At 57.3% G+C, this 18,770-nt stretch overlaps 2 protein-coding genes across 2 annotated transcripts; both read right to left on the bottom strand.

The window, feature by feature from the left end:
- Positions 1 to 2,088: 2,088 nt before the first annotated feature.
- BESB_073070 (uncharacterized protein) lies at positions 2,089 to 8,688 on the bottom strand (the record flags this gene model as incomplete). The annotated part of the gene is made up of 1 exon (XM_029365680.1): positions 2,089 to 8,688. One exon carries the CDS (start codon positions 8,686 to 8,688, stop codon positions 2,089 to 2,091), a length of 6,600 nt encoding a protein of 2,199 aa, XP_029218164.1.
- A 6,421-nt stretch (positions 8,689 to 15,109) lies between these two features.
- BESB_073060 (mago binding protein) lies at positions 15,110 to 17,478 on the bottom strand (the record flags this gene model as incomplete). The annotated part of the gene is made up of 4 exons (XM_029365679.1): positions 15,110 to 15,187; positions 15,673 to 15,763; positions 16,114 to 16,493; positions 17,233 to 17,478. The coding sequence occupies 4 exons, from the start codon at positions 17,476 to 17,478 to the stop codon at positions 15,110 to 15,112; spliced, it is 795 nt and encodes a 264-aa protein (XP_029218163.1).
- Positions 17,479 to 18,770: the final 1,292 nt, after the last annotated feature.

Here is an 18,770-nt window from a genome sequence, read left to right as displayed (position 1 = left end):
GCGGACACTGTCTCGTGGGCGAGCGAGAAATCCTTTTTTCTGTACGCGTGCTAAGCGGTCCTTGGAGCGCGAAGAGAGGGAGAAGGGTCTGCACAAGCGGGTTGTTTGGTGAAGCTCGGGAGGGCGTCGTTTCTCGCGTCTTGTTTGGGGTGGCAGGTTGTGTCTCACAAAGTTGATGGGGCGATGCTGTCCTTACTCTGGTGACCAGGAGTGGATGTTTTGATGTGTGTGGACTGGAAGTTCTCCTCATCAGCCTGTGTAGTCGCAGCCGCCTTCTCCGCAGTGTCATTTGACGCGTTCTTCGATCTTTTCTCCAACGTCCGACAAGGGCGAAAACGGCAGAAAGCTTCAACTTGCGGATCGCGAACACCACTAAGTTGGGACGAGTACGTCGCGGAAGCCGTCTACAGAGCCGGCGGCATCTACCGTAGGCAGAATCGCAGCTCTAGGTCGCAACTGCGTTCGCGCCGGTCTCCGCTAATCCAGCGACACACTGGCGTCTGCACGGAAGCACGGCGTGCGCTGCTTTGCCTGCACACACAAGGATAGAATACTCGCGAAATATCAGCGAAGCGACGTCGCTGCACGCGTCTTCTACAAGCCCCGGGTGGTGTCTAGTTGACACAGAACGGATCCGCTCTCGCATAGAGCAGGCAGGAGATGAACCAGATCGAGAGTCGGGGTGGCGTCCGGTCTCGTAGGAATTCAACTGTGTCTAGCGGACAAGCAAAGCCTCCTCCGCTAAAGCAAAGTACAACGCACGACCTGGAAGGCATACACCGGAATGGATTCGTCTCCGCGTTTTCGGGAGGCGTGTAGGTAAAACTGGAATACAGGACTCCTCGTAAGGCTAGGGTTGCTTCTCCCGCGGTCAGTCACTACATCAGAAGAAAATCGTATAGGCGCCGGTGGTACGCTGCGAAAGATGTGTTTCTGCTTCAGCTGGTATATATGTGTTACTGCATGCCATGAGCACGTACGAAAAAGGGAGGCCCAACGTTCTCAAACAGAAACTTTGGAGTGTGGCTCGCGGTATCCCTCGTGCTAAGAAACGCGGATCAAATCCAGCAATGCCATGTCGCTGGCACTTAAAGTAGCCTCTATCCTCATATGTCAATGACCGATGCTAAATGTCTATCCTACTTAATTGGTTTAAATTTCTTGCATGAAACCAAAGCTTTCGTTGCAGCGCCGGCAAACGGCTGACGCATGTGGCATCTATATACCGAAGTGGAGCCGCTGCTCCCGACCGGGAGGGGTGTCGCTCAGCCTATTCTGTTACGAAGTGGCGAGAGAGCAGACTGACCAGGTGGGTAAGCTACAGGAATTTCAGCTCAGCTGCCTGTTCTGGAGGCAGGCGCAACGAACGGAAAAAGTGCGACCGTCAGACCCCGCGGTAGGAGCGTTTTTTCAGCGCTTCCTGAGGAAGAGGAAAGAGCGGTCATTCCCCTTTCCTTCTGTACGCGCCTCAGCCAACGTTGCAAGACGTCTGCAAACGTTCGCTCGCGTCTCGAAGTCTCAAGTAGCGCGAGGCGGTCATCAGATTTTTTTTACTTGGGGTAAAGTTTTCCTCGTGCCGGAAACAAGAGAAACAAACGGACGAGTGAGCAGCTGCACAGGCGATAATTTTTTTCTTTCCCACAACAATTCCGTGGACAGCTGCGCTGCTGTTCTTAGGCTCGATTCTGTGTGAATGTTCGTAGCCCTTTTATACTCATGGCGGCAAACCAGAAACTGCCAACAGCTGACCGCGGCCAGCAAAGGTCGCCATGATAAATGTACCTCGCCCTTGCTAGCACGATGTCTTTTTGTGCTCCGGGGCCTCAGGGTCTGCCCCAGATGGTGCTCGTTGCTAACAAATATATAAAACAATACATTCGCCCTCACACCTCGCATTGAAATCTATCTTTAGGGTTTAGGGTACACATGGAAATGCTTTCTGAAGAACTATAATGTCTTGGTTTATTCGATTTGAGTTATACAGTTCTGGATCGCGGATCATTTGTATAGAGACGATAGCTACTTATAATGTGATAATAACCTTTTAAGAAGTTCCGCTGCTCCTCCACCTGTTTTTACTTCAGGTCTTTAAAGTCCCTTAACTGACTTGTTTCGCTCGATCCACCTGCCGACGATTCTATCGCAGGCTTCGAACTTTTCTTTCATGGCTTCCGTTTGGCCGCCGCACTCTGCCAGAGGCAGACTGCGACCGCGGTTCTCTGCATACGGAGGTAGGGGCGGCAGGCACCGCTTCCCTCTCTGCGACTGCATGTGAAGGCTTCCCGGGGCCGCGTCTGGATGTTGAGCGCGGTGCTCAGGCAGCGGTGGCAAGCGAGATGTTGGCGCCTGTTGACCAGCCCGAAGACAGGAAAAGAATCGCTCGTCGGAGACCTCGGAAGGGACTGTTTGGCCGACAGCGTGGTATTTTTTGAGGTAGAGGGCCTGGGGTACGGGCATCATTGCTTCAGCTGGTGGGTACGCTTCGTGGGAGGCGCCCCGACAGTGGCTGCTTTGCTCTTGTGAAGTGAAGAAGGCTGCACGCCGTTCTGGAGCGATCCCCGCTTCCTGGGCAGACGAAGACGAGCCGTAGAAGGAGTCCTGGCCTTGTGAGTACTGTCTTTGCGCGGCGTAGTGATGCTCGGAGGACGCAGTTTCTTGGAAAGTGGGATATCCGCTCGTGGCAGCTGCGTGGTGGCTCGAGAGGTTCTCGCGGGGATCCAAGGGACACATCCTGTACGATCCCTCGTCGTGGCTCAGTACGTGTGAATCCTCAGGGGAAGCCAAACCACTGGCCACCGAGTTTGGCTGCGAAACAGGCAGGAGGCGGCCCTCTTCTGCGTACATCCGCACGCTGGAGTGGTCAGAGTCATTCGAGGGGCTTCGACGCTGCGCCTCACGCACGCTGAAATAGCTCGGGTGAGAGACCTGTGGACGCTCGTTTTCGCGCGAGAGTGGATAAAAGGGCCTCTCCTTCCCAGCGGAGTCACGCGGTGCAGCCCGAGTGCTTTCGCTCTCCGGAAACGAGGCAGACAGAGGCGGCCTGATTGAGTTCTCTCGCGGGCCCAAAGAGGCCTCAGGCGCTCCAGGGAAGGCTCCTCCGGGGCCGCTATAGGGGGGTTGCTCATACAAAGCAGTTTTTTCTTCCATCCTGGTCTGGCTCAGCTTGACCTGCTCCTCTGCAGTGTCTTCCCCAGAAAAACTTCGCTCTGGGTAGGCGAACGCGTTCTCGGCGCCAACTGCGGGGGCCACGGAGAACCACGCACTTCGGTTGAGCGCGCGGCGGTCTCTCTCTGTGCACCTTCCGTTTGAGCGTGCCTCCTGCGTGTCTCTTATGAAAGCCTGTGCGCGGCTGAGCTCCGCGTTGCTGCCACAGGCCCCATCAAAGCTTGTCCTTCGCTGCATGTCGGCGTTCTCCTCTAGCGCCGCCTCTCCATACGCCGGCTCAGGGCCACTTGAGCTGTCGCCTTCCATGAGGTTGTCAAAGCCCTTTTGGATCATCGAGGCGAGCTGCTTGACTACCGTGCCGCCGACTTCGGCCGCCACGTTCCCGACTTCGCCGACGACTCTGCCTCCCACGTTGAGAAGTGTGCCGGTGGCTGCGGCCGCCATTCTGCCGACCAGCGAAGGTGCTCTGGAGCGTCGGAGTCCACGGGAGTCGTCGTCTTCTTGAGAGTCGTCTGTATCGTCCCGGGGCGCGACGCGCTTGATGAGGATAGGGATGGGCGGCGTCAGGGCCGGATATCCCGCGTTACTCCCCTGGGAGGCAGGCCCGAAAAACGCGTTCGGCTGAGGTTGCTGGAGGCCGTTTTCACCTCGAAGCAGAGGCTCGCCGCCTGCAGCGGGGAGAATGGACAGGGGCCGCACGGAAGACTGACCAGCATGTGCACCCAGGGGCTTGTCGGATGCAGCCCCGAGCTGAGCTGAGGGGGGCTGGTGAGCCTTTGAGCCTCCAAAGAGGCGCGTCGTGCCACCCAGAAAGCGCTTCCCGGGCGTAACCGATCTCCCCCTGCCTTGCTGCCTCAGTTCGGTACGCCGGAACAATGGAGACGAGTTTTGAGACGGGTCGAGTGCAGCGGAGGCGCTTGCGTAGGGCAAAAGTTGGAGAGAGCCGAGGGAATCTTGGGGCGACGCATGCAGAAGATAACCCGCGTTGTCTCCTGGGAGATGTTGCTGACGAGTCAGCGGCCCGCCGCCAGGGTGGAGGGTGAGTCCCGCAGCATGCCTGCCACCACCAGGGGACACGGGACGGCTCGCGTTGCGGGAGCGGCAGCGCACGGTACGCTTGAAGGGTTTAAACGAATCTTCCGCGCACGAAAGAGACACGAACGGTCCGAGATGCTGAGGCAGAGAAGGGACTTCTGTCGTGAGGCGGGTGGAGGGGACGGCGGCGTTCAGGGGGGCTGGGTGGGTCGATGAAATGCTAGAGGAGGCATCAGAAAACGTGTCTGTCGCACCGTCCTGTGTTTGGAGTGGGCCAAAGCCTCCCGGAGCTAGGGACGCTCCGTAGAAGCATCCATCAGGCGGGGGGCACGTCGGCATATAGTAGTAAGGGGCGTGCGACCCGGAAGCGTGGAAATATTGAGCGCCGGCAGAGAGCGTGGTGCTTGGTGTCCCGAGTTGCACATTGACTTGACATCCGAGCGCTGCCGACGGCTGGCTTATCTGCACAAGTTCTTGAGCTCCGCGTGCCCCGTTCTGCGCGTGGGGGGGCATGTGCGGCACCACCTCTTGCTGATATCCATACGTCACTCCACACTGCGCACTCCCGCGGCGTTCCCGCTCAGCTTCTCCCACAGCAGTCAGGACGGCCGAGCGCGCGTACAACTGAGAGGCACGGCCCGGAGAGGTCACCTGAGTGGCAATCGGCGCCCCACAACTGTTCGGAGCGGCTGCAAAAGGCAGCGCCGCCGGGGTGGCGTCTGCCAGCTGGGACGGGCGCGTTTCACGCGCCACGACGAGTGAGGCCGCTTGTGGGGCGAGCGGGGCTTCACAAGCCGCGGCAAGGGTCTGAGAGGGAGACAGAGGTCCAACCAGGTAAGCCAGCGGAAGGGGCGGGAGCTGCGACCGCGGCCTGGCAGCAGTTATGGCCCCGGCCGTTACCGACGGCTCTTCACCTGACGAAATCTCGGCAGCCGGCGCAGCCTGGACTTGGGGGCTCGAGAGCAGCTGGGAGCTGGGGAGCGGCGCGCAGTACGTGAGAGGGCTCGTGGACGCAGGAGCAGCAGAAACAGGAGACTCTGGAATGTATCGAGATCCTGCTGCAGATGTGTCCGGCTCTGTGTGCAAGACGCCTCTGTCGTGTTCCGTGCCGCGTTGTGTGTAGGCAGGACTAATGCACGGGGACGGAGGACGAGCCACGACGGCGGGGCTCGCTGGATTCGAAGCGGACGAGGCAAGCACGCTGCAGCTAGCTGGCAGGATGGCAGCCGACACCAGGTTGGCAATGCCTCCGCACATCTCTTCGTTTTGCAGAGTCAGCTCCTGAAGAGGATCGTGGGTCGCTGTCGCCGAGTTGTAGTAGTACAGGGGCTGTTGTAGGCCCGCGGGCTGCAGTCGGGCGAGACCCCGGGGGCTTCCTGGGGCGGAGAACACGATTCCTTGGTCTGGAGGATTGCTGGGCAGCAGGGCGGCGAAAGCATTTGAAGTCACAGTCACAGAGTCTCTTGCATCACACGTTGAGCCTGAAAAGGCGGCGACTGAGGACTTGGGCGAGGTTGGAATTCTGACGACTTCTTCATAGTGAATCACTCTGGCAGGTGAAAGCGGGAGTCCGCGCGGGGAGGTGATTTCCTCAGGAGCCGCCAGAGGGCACGCGTGAAGATCGACCGAAGAGAAAACAGTCTCGTGGCACTGATTCATCGGCGAGCAAGCCGACGGGTTGGCACCTGCCTGGGATGCGGAGAAAGTCGTGACGCCCTCGAGACCAGACGCATGGAGATGGGATTCCGGCGTATCCGGGCACGGGATTGCAGGGAGATCCTGCAGGCCCTGCGAGGATTTCGTGTCGCCTCTGCGGGACGGGCTCGTCCTCTGGCCGTTATTCGTCACGAGCGGGAAAGAAGGAAGCGGAACCTGGAGGCTTGGGTGCGAAGACATCCCAGACTCCGCTTTAGCTCCCGCCGGCTCTTCGGGCGAGGCTTTGTCTGTGCCTGTCTGCGTCTCTTGCTTCTCCGTGCTTGCGGCCTCCGCGGACCCATGGGCAGAACGAACCCCGAGGTCGCCTGCGCTCCGAACTCCACCGAATGAAGGAAGCCTAATCTCGCGCTGCTTGGTGGGAGACGCATCTGTGCAAGCGGCTCCACCGGTCGCCACGAACGGGTTAAAAGAAATTTGCCGCTGGTCCTCGGGCTGCTCGCCCGTGTGACTTGCGGCGGACGCTGGGATCCCGTGAGCATCCTCGAGGCTGCGCCGCTCCTCGGAGAGGTTCGGCGCTGCAGAAGACACGAAAGTGGCATGGTATCTCCCCTCCTGCTCCGCCGAGCTCTTCTCAGAATATTTCGTCCTGGCCAAGCGCGAGCCTAAATCCGTCGTTCCAAGGCCGCCTGCGTCTGAGCCGAAAACGGCGGTTTGGTTACGGTCAGGCACGAAAGACTCATTTTCTGGCTCTGCTGCTTCAGCGTGAGAGAGTTGATAGATCCTTCCTTCAAAAGGCACTCTCGTATGTTCGGTCAGGCTCCCACTGTCGTAATGTGAACCGGTTCCATGAGTGAGGGCGGGAGTGGGAGTGGATTCCTCCAAACAAGCTTTAAGGGCCTTCTCCTCGGCTCGTCTCTGCTTCATTGAGGCCAGCTGAAGCTTCAATTCTTGCTCATCTTGCTCCTCCTGAAGCCGCAGCTGCCTCTCCATTTCGTCGCGCCTCGCTTGCCGCACTTGCGCCAGTTTGGCCTGTAGCTCCAGTCGGTCTTTCTCGTCTTGGCTGGCCTCGTCCTCAATCATCTCCTCTGAGTTCATGGGCACCAGGAAAGACCCCGGGCCGCTGCTGGTTGAGTGAATGGCGCCGCCGTGGGTCAAAGCCCCGCCTGAACCCGTAGGACGGCGGGGGCGATCTTGGGGGACCGGGGACCGGTTACCCAGCAAGGGCACATTCAAAGCGTGAGGCGTTGACGGCGGCGTGTTGCATAGATTGTTTGGAGGACGGAGTTCCTCATGAACGGCGCGGCGAGGAGAAGAGGGCCCGGCGAGGCGCCCCTCTGAGTCTCTCTCGGTGTCGCCCAGCTGCGAAGGAAGGGGCACGGCTGCGCATGTGTTCAACAAGCCGCTCGTTAGCGAGGGAGGACGAGCCAACATCGGCAGAGGAGCGGGCGCGTAGTCGACCGAGCACGTGGACGGCGGCACGCCGGCGGCTGATGGCGTGACAGACGCAAAAGAAAACGGGTTGGCGGAATTCGCCGTATGCGGACCGTTTCCCGCGTCGGAGTCCTCCTCACAGGCATCCGAATGGAAGGAAGGAAACTCTGCAACGGCACCGTCTTGGTGGGATAGAGCATCCAATGCTGCGTTGTCAGCGTGGGGGCGTTCGCAGCCGGGCCACACCGTGGCGGGGGCAGGAGACACTGCGGAGCTTGCTGCGTGAGCTGAAAAGCGTGCCTTCGCCGTCGACAGGCGAAGCGCTGTAAAGGACGGGAAGGACGCTGAAAAGACACTCGCCTGCCATGCAGCAAGGGCTTCTGCGCTGGACCCAAGGGTCGCGTCTGCCGAGTCGAGGTTCGCCAGAGGAAGCTGAGCTTTGTGAAGCAGAGTGTTGGGGTCCTGCAGCACGGTAGACTGCTCAGCAGCCTCCCCCTGGGCTGCGCGTTCATACTGCGTCTCCTGAAGAGGTGGCGTGGCTTCGTCTTTTTCGTCGGCCTTCGGGTGGAGCGCAAGGTGTGGTGGTAGGACCGCCGTGCCGACTTTTGCAGCAACTGCAATGGTCGCGCCGGCTTCTGGTGCATTGGAAGAGAGACCGGAACTTTGGTGGCGGAGACCCGCGGTCTCTTCGCATCCGGATAGCTCTGGAGAGGTGCTGTCTTCGTCGTAAAAATGGCTTCTGTTCATGCGGCCGCACATCTCCGGTTCTGCTTCGATGCGTTTCTCTAGCAAGGCACCTGCGAAGTCATTCCGCGGTTCGTCGCCGGCAACAGCGCCAAAGTGAGGGAGGCATCTATTCGACGCCTCTTGAACATCCTCAGACGCCGTCCGACGGTCGTCCGCGACAAAGTCCCTCGATCGTTCGAGTTCGACTTCCGCAGGTGAAGTGCGAAGATCCGACGGCAGTTGACCGGCAGGACGTGTGACATCCAAATTGGTGATGTGTGTGGAGGCAGGAGACCGGAGTGGAGACTGCGCCGACGAAGGGAAAAAACCAGGAGACATTATATCCTGGTTTATGGGCGCAAAAGCGCCCTTGAGAGATGGCATGTAGCTCTCAGGCGGTTTGTGGACATATGGGTTGTCCGCGAACGCGTGTGCCCCCGGCGCAGGAGACGAAAAATGGGGGGCGTCTGCGAAGATTCGGCAGTTGTTATTTGCGAAACCTCCGGCCTCCAGCTCATCTTCGGATAAAAGATCCTCGTCCGGATCGTAGACATCCCGCACTGACGGTATGGCGGGCGCGGCTAGCTCATGCTGGCAGATGACATCCTGGGGCTCTGCGCAGCTTGGCGGCGTGCCCGGCGCAGAGACGGACTCAGCAGCGTCGAAAAAAACCATCCTTCCGTGTTACGCCATGAACTTGGCTGGGAAGCCTAGAAAACAGTACTTAGAAAAAGAGTGGTGCGAACGAAGAAGAGGAGGGTGAGTCGCCCGAATCAGGGCGATGCGTTATTCACGGTCGGTAGCAGCAAGACAAGCAGACGGCGCAAAGGAGCCCCGCCGGCCCAGCTATTTTAGCTCAGATTCCTGAGTCCCTGTGGTCAGTGAGTCAGAAACAGAGGACATAGAGAGATACATCCCGGTTGAGACGCTCTGAAAGACACAAAGTCGAGGAACGACGAGACAAGCTTGCAAGACATCTGATGGAGGCCTGTTCAAGCTTTTTCGAGGCCGCAGTTCACGCGCGCGTGAAACTGCCGCGACTAGCTACGCCGCGCGGACAGCGTGGAACTTTGGCGGCCACCCGCTAGATGACTGGCAAAGAGGACAAATCCCTTCAGAAGTCTTGAGAGGGGTGGGAGACAGAAGCCGAAGTATTTTGTCGCGGAAAGGTAGAGAAAAAGAGTTAAATGGGTGAAAGGGGAGGTGGCATTTGACAAGACAAGCGCGAGCTCCCTCAGCGGTCACCGTTGAGTTGCGGGCTCGCGCGCACAGATGCAATCCTGTCCAGCCGCAATCTTTGAGACCTCTGGGGGTCAACGAAGCTTGTGAGGTTCACCACGAGCGGAAGCCGTCTGGCGGCCGCGACTTGCAGGTTACGCCCGGCTGCGCACGAGCTTAGTGGGGATTTTTCTGTACAGGCAGCATCATGTGCTCTATGGCAACCAGCAATGTGTAAGAGTAGTCTCGTTGCTAGTCTCGCCAGCATATGTGCAGACGCGACAAGACGTACATGGCAGCAGGTGTCCTATGGGACTTGCTGATTGCGGACCTGTAAGTCAGTCAGGTCGGCATTATTGTCCGGTAGCTAACACGGCCGTAAGAAAGAAAGTTACGGTAGTACGCACATAGAACAACCTGAGAGATTCTTTTGTGAACCACATCAATAGCTCGAAGCAGCTTTCGAGTTGCTGGCGCCCGAGCCGTTGAAATACATGGCGGAAATCACATCGCGGGGATGCACTATCGATATGCTGTGTGCGATGTTCCGACGACCTAGTCTAATCATTGATTCCAGATAAATAGCTTGCAGAGGCCCGCCCAGCCGTCAGCGCCAGGGCAGTCTGGCGATGCCCCGAGGCTGCAACTGCGCTATGGGTTGGTGGTCTAAATAGAAACGTCGGTACCTCTTAGTCTCACTGCATGAAATGGCTCCCTCGTCCGTAAGAGGGTCAACTGCTGAGAACCCCCCCAGAGGAGTTCGCTCGTGCGTGAACATCTTGATTCTCCCTTCAAAGAAGAGCCGAAGACAGCACAACGTCCAGACTGAGCCTGTACAGGCAAAAAGACGACGGCAACACCTCGAAAGCATGCTTTGGGGGCTTGCGACCCCATTCGGTTGCTTGGCATTTTTGGCTCCTCACCGGCATAATCGCGGGTCATAGCCTGCCGGAGAGCATCGGGGAATTTCCCGAATACTTGAAAGGATAAAGGAAGCTTTGGGTTCTGGTAAGCTTGCAACCGTGTTTTTGCCCTCGGGTTCAGTTCAGCGTATGGAGTGAACGTGTTGCAGTCTGTGGCTCCGAAGGGGCCGCAAAGCCATGGCTCACTGTATTTTCCCCGACATTCTTATGGAGGCAGTCTCTGCTGCATTCATTCACTGAAGGCACACAGTTACATGAGTGTTGCTGTGAATACGCGGAAAGGCAGAAGTGCATTCATATCGGCTGAGGAAAGAAAGCTTCACCTCACATTTGGTTTCTCTTAGACCAAGACTCCGTAGGACTATTGGGTCGCTGGCTGGGTGGTCTTGTCAGCGATCCAATCGTCCTCTTCGGAATCTTGTTTTCATGTTGTTTACTGAAGCGAAGGATAGCGCACGCGTCAATGTGTGTTGTCAGTGTTCCTGAGCTCTCCAAAGTCACTCTTAGTGTTGTGTGCGGGGAGGGGGCAGAGTGCACCTGTGCCGAAGGCTACAACTGTATCTCTGGTTCCACCGTCATCTTCGTATATTACTGTTCTATCAGCTGAATGTTTGTAGTCTGAATCTGGTTTGCAAGGCCGTGTCTGTCGGGCACGCGGAGTTTTCACCTCAGAGAGCGACCGCAGCCTGTACTCTTGGCAGTCGCTGATTGGCGGACGGAAGAGCCGAGACGGACAGCGGGATGAGGAAGAGGAGTGACCGCTGTCGCACTTCCTCATCTGTATTTTAGCGCTGTGGCCCATGCAGTTCGGATTCTCTGTCTCCCAATGGTCTCCCCAGTGCAAAGCACGAACTCCTCTCCAGTACGGCCATCGGCTGAGGCGCAGATGGCCTGTCCGTACTTCGAAGGGGGCAGACTACGCGAGGGCTCCGGTTTGCGCATTAACAACGCAGAGGCAGAGAAATGCCTGCAGATGTCCGCATATTGCTCCGAATTTTTGTAAAGTTATTTTTCCAGGTTCTCGCCTTCTCGTTGTGCTCTGCGCCCGAGTACCCAGCCGCACATTAGACATGGGGTGCAAAGTAAGCAGGGCCCGTAAAGAGACTCGAGAGGTTGCGACTGAACGCCCATCTCCTCTCACTTCCTCTCCGCGTTCTGAAGCAACCAAACGCTTTCTGCGCAGGCGACCTGCGACGAATGTGCGACTCCTTGCCACGGGGCACGACGAGAATTCCTGCAGTCCCGCAGGCTGCGAAACATCCGAGAGCTGTAGAGGTGCTCGGACGGCAGGCGAGCAGTGTGGGGGGTATTTTGAAACTGAGGATGCTCTGTGTCTCCGAGAAGCGCCGGCAGGCATCGTCTCAAGCGCACCTTCGCTTGCGTCTCCACCAGGAGAATCGAATGAAGTCGGGGACACTGCCCTGCACATGCCGGTGCAACCTTGGCGAGTTGAAGGCGCGCTGAGACCTGACGATGAGGCGAGTTCATCTGAGCGACAGCGACGAGAGGCGGACAATTCGTCGCAAGAACGCTCAAACAGCCCCACGCCTGGGGACACCTCGGGAGGGACTTGCGGTATCACAGCTCTTCGCACAGACAGCACGAGAGAAGAGCTGTCACCAGAGAAACCGAAGGTGGATGAGTTTTATGAAAACGGAAAGGGAGAGGAGGGCTGGCGTATCTGTGTGCTGCGCCCCGATGGAAACGCTCCACCAATGCGTGAGCCAAGGTCGCCAAAAACGAGCAGACGTGTGTCTGCATGTAGTCACATCAGCGAGACAGGAAGAGCCGGAGACGGCAAAAGCGACAGCGGAATGCTTCAAAGAGATACGAACCTGGCGGATGGTTACCATAAAAAGTCAGGACACGACGTGTCTGCAGTTACCCAGCCTCTTCTCACTGACTCTGCGGAATGTGTCGGCTCAAAGTCCCCTTCTCCTTGTTTGCATCAGACCGCAGGCGCAGCGGTGGCGAGTGAGCCAGGTAACCTTTCTGTAAGTAGAAAGTCATTTCGTAGTTGGCCGTTTCTGTCCGCTGCACTCCTCTTCCTTGGGAAGTCCTTATTCAATTCTGTCATTCGTTCCTTTTACCCTGCGTAAGCTTCTTTTTCCAGTCTGGGTTCCCTTCTCCCTTTCGCTTGAGGTTTTCCGTCCCTATGCTCTATTGTCCTGTTACTTTGGCTTTCCGCAAGTGTTTGTGAGCGCCACACGCCATATTTCTGTATTGTTGTCATGATTCTCTAGCCAGTGCTTGCGACGACTCCTTGAGCGACGATGAAGATTACGTCGAGCACTCCCACAGTCGAAGCACACCATCTCCAAACTACAGCTTCATTGCTTATGCAGCGCCATCGCGTCAGCCATGGGAGTTGGACGAGCGCGGTCGCTGGACTCAGCCAGGGGCTGTTCCACGTGAAAAGCTTATCGAGGTTCGCCGTACGCCTCTGCCACAGCATCGAACTAACATGAGGACTTGCTCGACTCATCAACGCTCGTTTGCAGCGTCTCAGGGAGCCAATTTCCCTGCTATGAAATCGCCGGCAACTCTAGGCATGCCCGAGCAGCCCCTAGTATATGGGCACGTTTTCTCAATTACTGAACATAGTTCCAGAGCCTCCCGAGCAGTCGCCCGCGCTTCTGAAGCTGAGAAGCGGCGACGGGCGAGCTGTGGCGCGGACGTTGGGAAATCCCACCCAACAGGTTATGTCGCAAAGGATCAAGAGATAGTTTTGAGATTCCGCGAGCTACGAGCATGCAAGAAGGACGAAACAGGCACCGCGTCCGGGGCAAGCGAAGGTTTTCCTTTCAGAGACCGCCACAGAGACGGTGAGGGCGAGGCGTGTGCACCAGACAACGACGCAGTCAGATGGAATGCAAGGAGGGTGAGTGGCTCAATAAGTGGGCCCTCACGCTGCAGGCGCGCCACTTGTGGCGACACAACGATGGCGTATAAAGGACACCAAGATTACACGGTAAGTTGAATCAGACAAATGCGAGCCTAACGGCAGAAACATGCAGTAGCCATCATGCCCCGCTTCCAGCCATGCCCTTCCCGTTATTGTTATGTCTGCAGAGGCCGTGGCTTCACCCCGGTTCCCCCTGGTCCCAGGCTTCGTGCGGAGAGAGGACGCAGAAAACTCTAGCTGCGAGAAGAGCCGTGAAATATGCGTTTGTTGCTCCTCCAACGGCGAATATGGGTCCTATTCTTCAGTCGTGCTACTGAGAAAAACTCGTCCCACGTTGACTAAAGAACCGAAAAAGACCGGCGCTCTCACTGTCAGCTTCGATGCAGACCGTGACAGACACTTGCTCCCCAATACACACATGCAATTGAAACGCTGCCGGTTGCCGAAGTAGTACTTTGCTGCGCGAGTAGACCGTACCATTCTGGGAATCGCTCAGGGATTCAGCCTAACACACGCCTCCCTAGTTGACGTTTGCTATTGCGTGCATCGTGTGTTCTGTGCTTGTGGTGATTCCTTGACTGCGTTTTGGTTTCACTGCCCGTGGCGTAGGTACACAGACAGCTAATTGAGCTCCAGAAAATATCGTTCGACTACGTTTCTCAAATTCTGGCACTCGAATGTCTTTTACCCGAGGACACATTCCTGAATGCATATCTTTATCGGTCCACCCGAACCTTCTTGGCAGCCGGCTTTTTCGGTGTTCACGGCTTGACTGGCTGCTGACGAACATTGCAGTAGCACGAATGCCAAATTCGTAGAAGATCCGCAGTCACGTACGAGCCTACGGCGTTCTAGCATCCAGCGCACGTTGGGGATTCTTTAGCTTGGCGAATATGGCAACTCTTTGCCGTCTATGCACTTTTCGCGCCAGCTCGGCCCGGCCTCGTATCGGTCTTCAAGAAGACACGCTCGAAAGCTCGAGGCTTCCCCGTCATGCGGGCGCCGGCTACCGATAGTCATGATATGGGAAACCCTTCGAGTTTCAATTAACATTCGCACAATCTTTAGGCATCGAGCTTAGGCCCCTCCCATCCGGGGAAGGGCACCGCAAACGTACAAGACTTATACCGAGTTCAGTTCTGGGGCATAGTTCACGCTGGAAACCAAGCTTCCACAACTCGCGGAAAATCAAAATAGTTTACTCAAAAGTCATTTCCCTCCATATCTGAGATCCGCCTTTGTCAGCGGTCACGTTACGGTCCTCTCGGTCTGCTATGGAATTCCTCCTCAGTCTCACGAAAAACGGGAATACAGCAGGGCAGATCTCTTGCCGGTCTGTTTGTTTCAGGCACACTGGAGGAACTGCAGCCTTGTTCTTTCGCCAGCAACTACACGCTTCATTCGCCCGAGCATAGGCGGTCTGATGCGTCAAAGCCTTTGAGAATTCGCTGAGTCCGTGCACATCTCCCCCCTGACTTAAGGGTTCCCCTTGAGAAAACCCGAAAGGCCACGCACACGTGTTTACGTTGTGGCAGAATGAGAAGGGTGCTGCCCAGGTTCGGCTCGTGGCGGTTCTATACAGCTGTCAGCGGAGGAAGGCATGCCTCCCTTGCCTACCGTCCTTGCGTGTCTGCGACTTCCCGCCCCAAAATGATATGTCAGACACGTTCACACACCGCATCACCTCACCTGCGGGTCCACCCCCAGCGCCTCACCATTTGACCCTCACCGCGTGAGCCTAAAGTGGGCTCCTCTTCTCAGCATGAGTTACCCTCTCGATTTCCCGCTCTTAGAAATGTGCATCCAGAATGACTGGCAAATCGTCCTATTCCCCAGGCATGTCTCTGACAAAGAGAAAAGGCGCGCGTGCATGCATGGCGATGCGGGAATTAGACAAGCGCGCGAGTGTGCACAACGGCCGCTCACTCTAACCCGAAGACGGCGAAACAAGAGCCGCGCGGAGCAATTTGAGCGGCTTCCCGTAGGTACGTAGGTACAGAATCTAATACACTCTCGACAACAAAAACCATTCGGACGAGACAGCTTTCCATCACTGCTTCTCCAGCTCGGCCAGGCGGCGTTCCGCTTCAGACAACTCCGTTTCGACCTCGCTTTTGCGTTGCAGCTTCTGCAAATGACACCGGCTCACACACCGCGAAAACGGGTTCTCTGTATTGCACTTTATATTACCTTGTGTTGCGTTCTAATTATAGCGAACATCTTCGATGTACATTTGAATGGGTTTGCAACCAAGCTGGACTAAAGAATTCTTTTAATCCTCTACGCGATTCACGCGAGTTTAGGGGTGGCCATATATGGGCTGGACACGGGGTGCGCTTCCGCGCTAGCCGGCGAAAAAAAGACGCGCACTGCGCCTCCCTTGATCATCGATACGATACGTGCGCGCATGAACACTCATTCATAAGCATCGAAAACACGCCCATGAAATAGCGAGCACGCAAATGTGGAGGTCAGCGAGTTCCTTAAGCGAGCTTCGCATCCCCTCTAAAGATACACGAGAGGGCCGGCGCCGTCCAGTCTGAAGATGCCCCTTTGCCTCCGCACTAAGCAGAAGACAGACGCGCCGGAAGCACGACTGAAAATGTCACTCACAGCCATTTGTTCTGCGCCGAGCGCCTGGCAGTCCTTCACCTTCTGCTGGAGCGCTTCGATCTCCTTGAGCTTCTTCTTCAGGTTCCTCACTCTGCAGAATGCAGATTCCCGAGACACAACAGCGAGACATGTGCACGCGGCTGCCGAAATGAAGCTAAATCTACATGCAAACGGGCTGCCAACACCTACGCGAAGAGGCGACAGGCTCGTGGGCGAACGCGGCAGTTTGATTCATCTTTAGTTCCCTCTCAAGCAGTCGCGTCTCAGGGGTTCGACTGCCGCGGAAATGGGGCGCGCTGGCCTCTATGCGGACGCTTCTTGGAGTCAGATGGATCGCGAACTACAGTTGAGGGCGAGGGGGCCGTGAGTGATGGGTCAACCGACTGTGGTCGCGCCCCCCCGCCCCCCCGCGTCCTCTTGTCTAGGCATCACGAGACTCACTTTTTCTTAAGAGTGTCGCTCTCTGAAGCCTCTGGGTTTTTGTCGGCGTGGCCGCCGCGGACGCTCAAGTCCTGCATGCCTTGGGTCAGCGCGTCTACGCCTTGCCCGGCGAGTTTTGCCTCCGCGTCCGCTGCTTTCTTCGCGTCGTGGGAGTCCTCTGCTCTCTGCTCCCTCTTCTTCTCCTCGTCACCGCCCTTCCGAGTCTTCTTGGCAGCCGCGCTCCCCGGCGACTTGCTGTTGGGGGACGCGCCGGCGGCCGGCGGCGCGTACCCCGGAGGGAAGCCCGCGAAGGTGGCGCCAGGCACGCCTCCGCGCGCGCCGGTCGCCTGGCGCTCGTTCCTCGAGAGCTGCTGCCGCGTCTGAAACGTCCGACGTTCATCCTGCAGAGCAAACGCGCAGGCGCAATAAGGCAGGGCATGTTTGCATGAAAGACACAAGCCGACGAGGCGGACTCTCGAATGGAGATCCCGCGCAGAGGGGGGGAAAAAGCGACTCCACTGCCCAGCTTGGCTCTCGGCTGTACGCTGCAACTCTTCCGCCGTGACTTGTAGCTCGCTGAGTGTCTCGCCTCACGCTTGCCTTCACCCGCGGAGACGGCTCCGAGCCTCTGGGCCCTCTCTTCCCGGCCGACGCTCGCGCCATGCATGTACGTGCACAGACGTGAAAAGATGCTCCCCAGAAAAAGGCAGTTGATGTGAACCTTTGGTAAATGTCACGCGGAATCCAGCTTGGTTAAATCGATTGGAGGTATTCAGCCCTGGATCGCGGTTCAATTTTACAGCGAAAGGCGAAGCGCGCCGACGGACGAGGCCATCCCCTCTCCTCTGTGCCTATATATATGTTGGCTTACATCAGTACATATATACATACAAATACACTGTTTGTAAAAATACCTATATATAGATATGTATATATCGGCCTGTCAATGAAGCCGTCTCTCCTGTATTATCCAGAGGGAGAGTGGACATCTAGATGTGTCATGTTACCTCTCACGCTCGTTTTGCGCGGCTGGAGTGCTAGTCCACACACGCATGTCTAGGCGGACCCAGACCTTCCGTTTCTGTCGCGAGTGGCGCCCCGCATTGCCCTGTATGTGCATATTTTCTCTTTTTTTCTTACCAGAGGCGTGTACCCGGCGCGGACTCGAATTTCCTTTCTGTAGGTGCCGTCTGGGCGGCGGGATCCGGGGATGACTTTTTCGCCCGTGGTGAGGTCAACGAGGTAGCGCTCGCCCATGTCAGTTCTCTCTTCCACGCGGATGCCGCCATCGCCGGCGCGGGGGGCTTCCTCTGCAAAGCGGCTGGGGGTGCGGGCGCCTCTCGATGTAGGACTCTCGCCGCCACGACCGCCAGGAAATCTGCGCATTCTGGGGGACAGCGTGGGACCCGGAAAAGACAGAGAAGAGGCAGCTAAGAAAAAAGGAACGGCGCGCACCCACCGAAACAGCGGCTGCCGGATGATGCAGAGAAACCCGCGGCGACCGCGATCCTGACGAAAAGCACCCACACGGAGGGGGCACAAGCAGGTGAGAGCGAGGGCGGAGGAGAGGGGGAAAAGGCGTGCGGATCGACACAAGGGCGACCGAACTTGACCTGCGCCGGCCTCCGTCGTCCCATCCTCGCTGTGGTGGTGCCGCCTATGGCACCTACCTATGCGGCAAACGAGGAAAACGGGGGCAGATGAAAGGGTAGAAAGTGAAAACGAACAGGAATGCAAAGATCTAAGGGAGGGACGGACGGGCGCGGCAAGCTACTCTCTGTCTCCTCGTAAGCCTCTGTGGGACCTGCTGCAGAGGCTGGGCTTTACCTGGCAGCAGAGTCGTCACGGAGGAAAGCGAAGCCAGACGGACAGGAAAAGCGGCGCTACGGCAAAGTCAAAAGAAGCGGACAAAGGCACTCCGGAAGTTGTTTGTCTGGGTCTCGACTTCCAAGTTGCGTGTCTATTTAGCTACAGCGGCCGGCTACCGCAGAATTCGCTGAACACTGTCCTCGCGCCTCACGTTCCGAGGGTTGAGCTGGAAAGGAGAGGGGCCACAAGGGAAACTACAGAAGAAGACATGGAAAAAAAGGCCCTTACAGGGCTCAAAGATCCCTCATATTTGGTGAGAGCCGAGCGTTCTGACAGTTCTCTTCCGGGCGGCCATGTTCTCTGCAACACAACACCATGCTTGCTGCGACTTCGCACGCGAAAACTAGGCCCCAGCTGCGCGGGTTTCGCACAGCACTGGCGGTGACATCTGTCTGCCCCCCTACCTCTCGATTGTGTCCGGGCAATTGCACCATTTGAAAGGAAGGACACAGCGACTCTGGCAGATGCGTACTCTCTTGTGAGGCTAGAAGCGTGCCTGCTTTTCTGCCATGCCGGGCTGAGCGCCTGTCACACGACTCGCACATGTCGCGAAGAACCGGAAGAGCCGCAGCAATTCTCCCTCCTGTTCTCGCAAGCGTGCACACTTCGGTACACTGAGCGGATCGTGTGCGCCATTAAGGGGAGTCTACCTTTTCCCTTGTTGGCTTACCCTACTCTTTCTCGCTTGCTGTGCGCCGCTTCCGTGTTTCGTGCAGCTCTCGTTGTATATACACTCGAAGTCCGCGCGTTACCAGCCGCACCAGAAGACAAGCAGCTGTTCGCGCTGTCTGTCTGGCAGCGGGGCTTTG

The sequence above is a fragment of the Besnoitia besnoiti genome (assembly GCF_002563875.1).
Source record: "Besnoitia besnoiti strain Bb-Ger1 chromosome Unknown contig00007, whole genome shotgun sequence".
Lineage (NCBI taxonomy): Eukaryota > Apicomplexa > Conoidasida > Eucoccidiorida > Sarcocystidae > Besnoitia > Besnoitia besnoiti.
The sequence above is the reverse complement of the archived record's forward strand: the minus strand, read 5'-3'. Positions and strand labels throughout refer to the sequence as shown.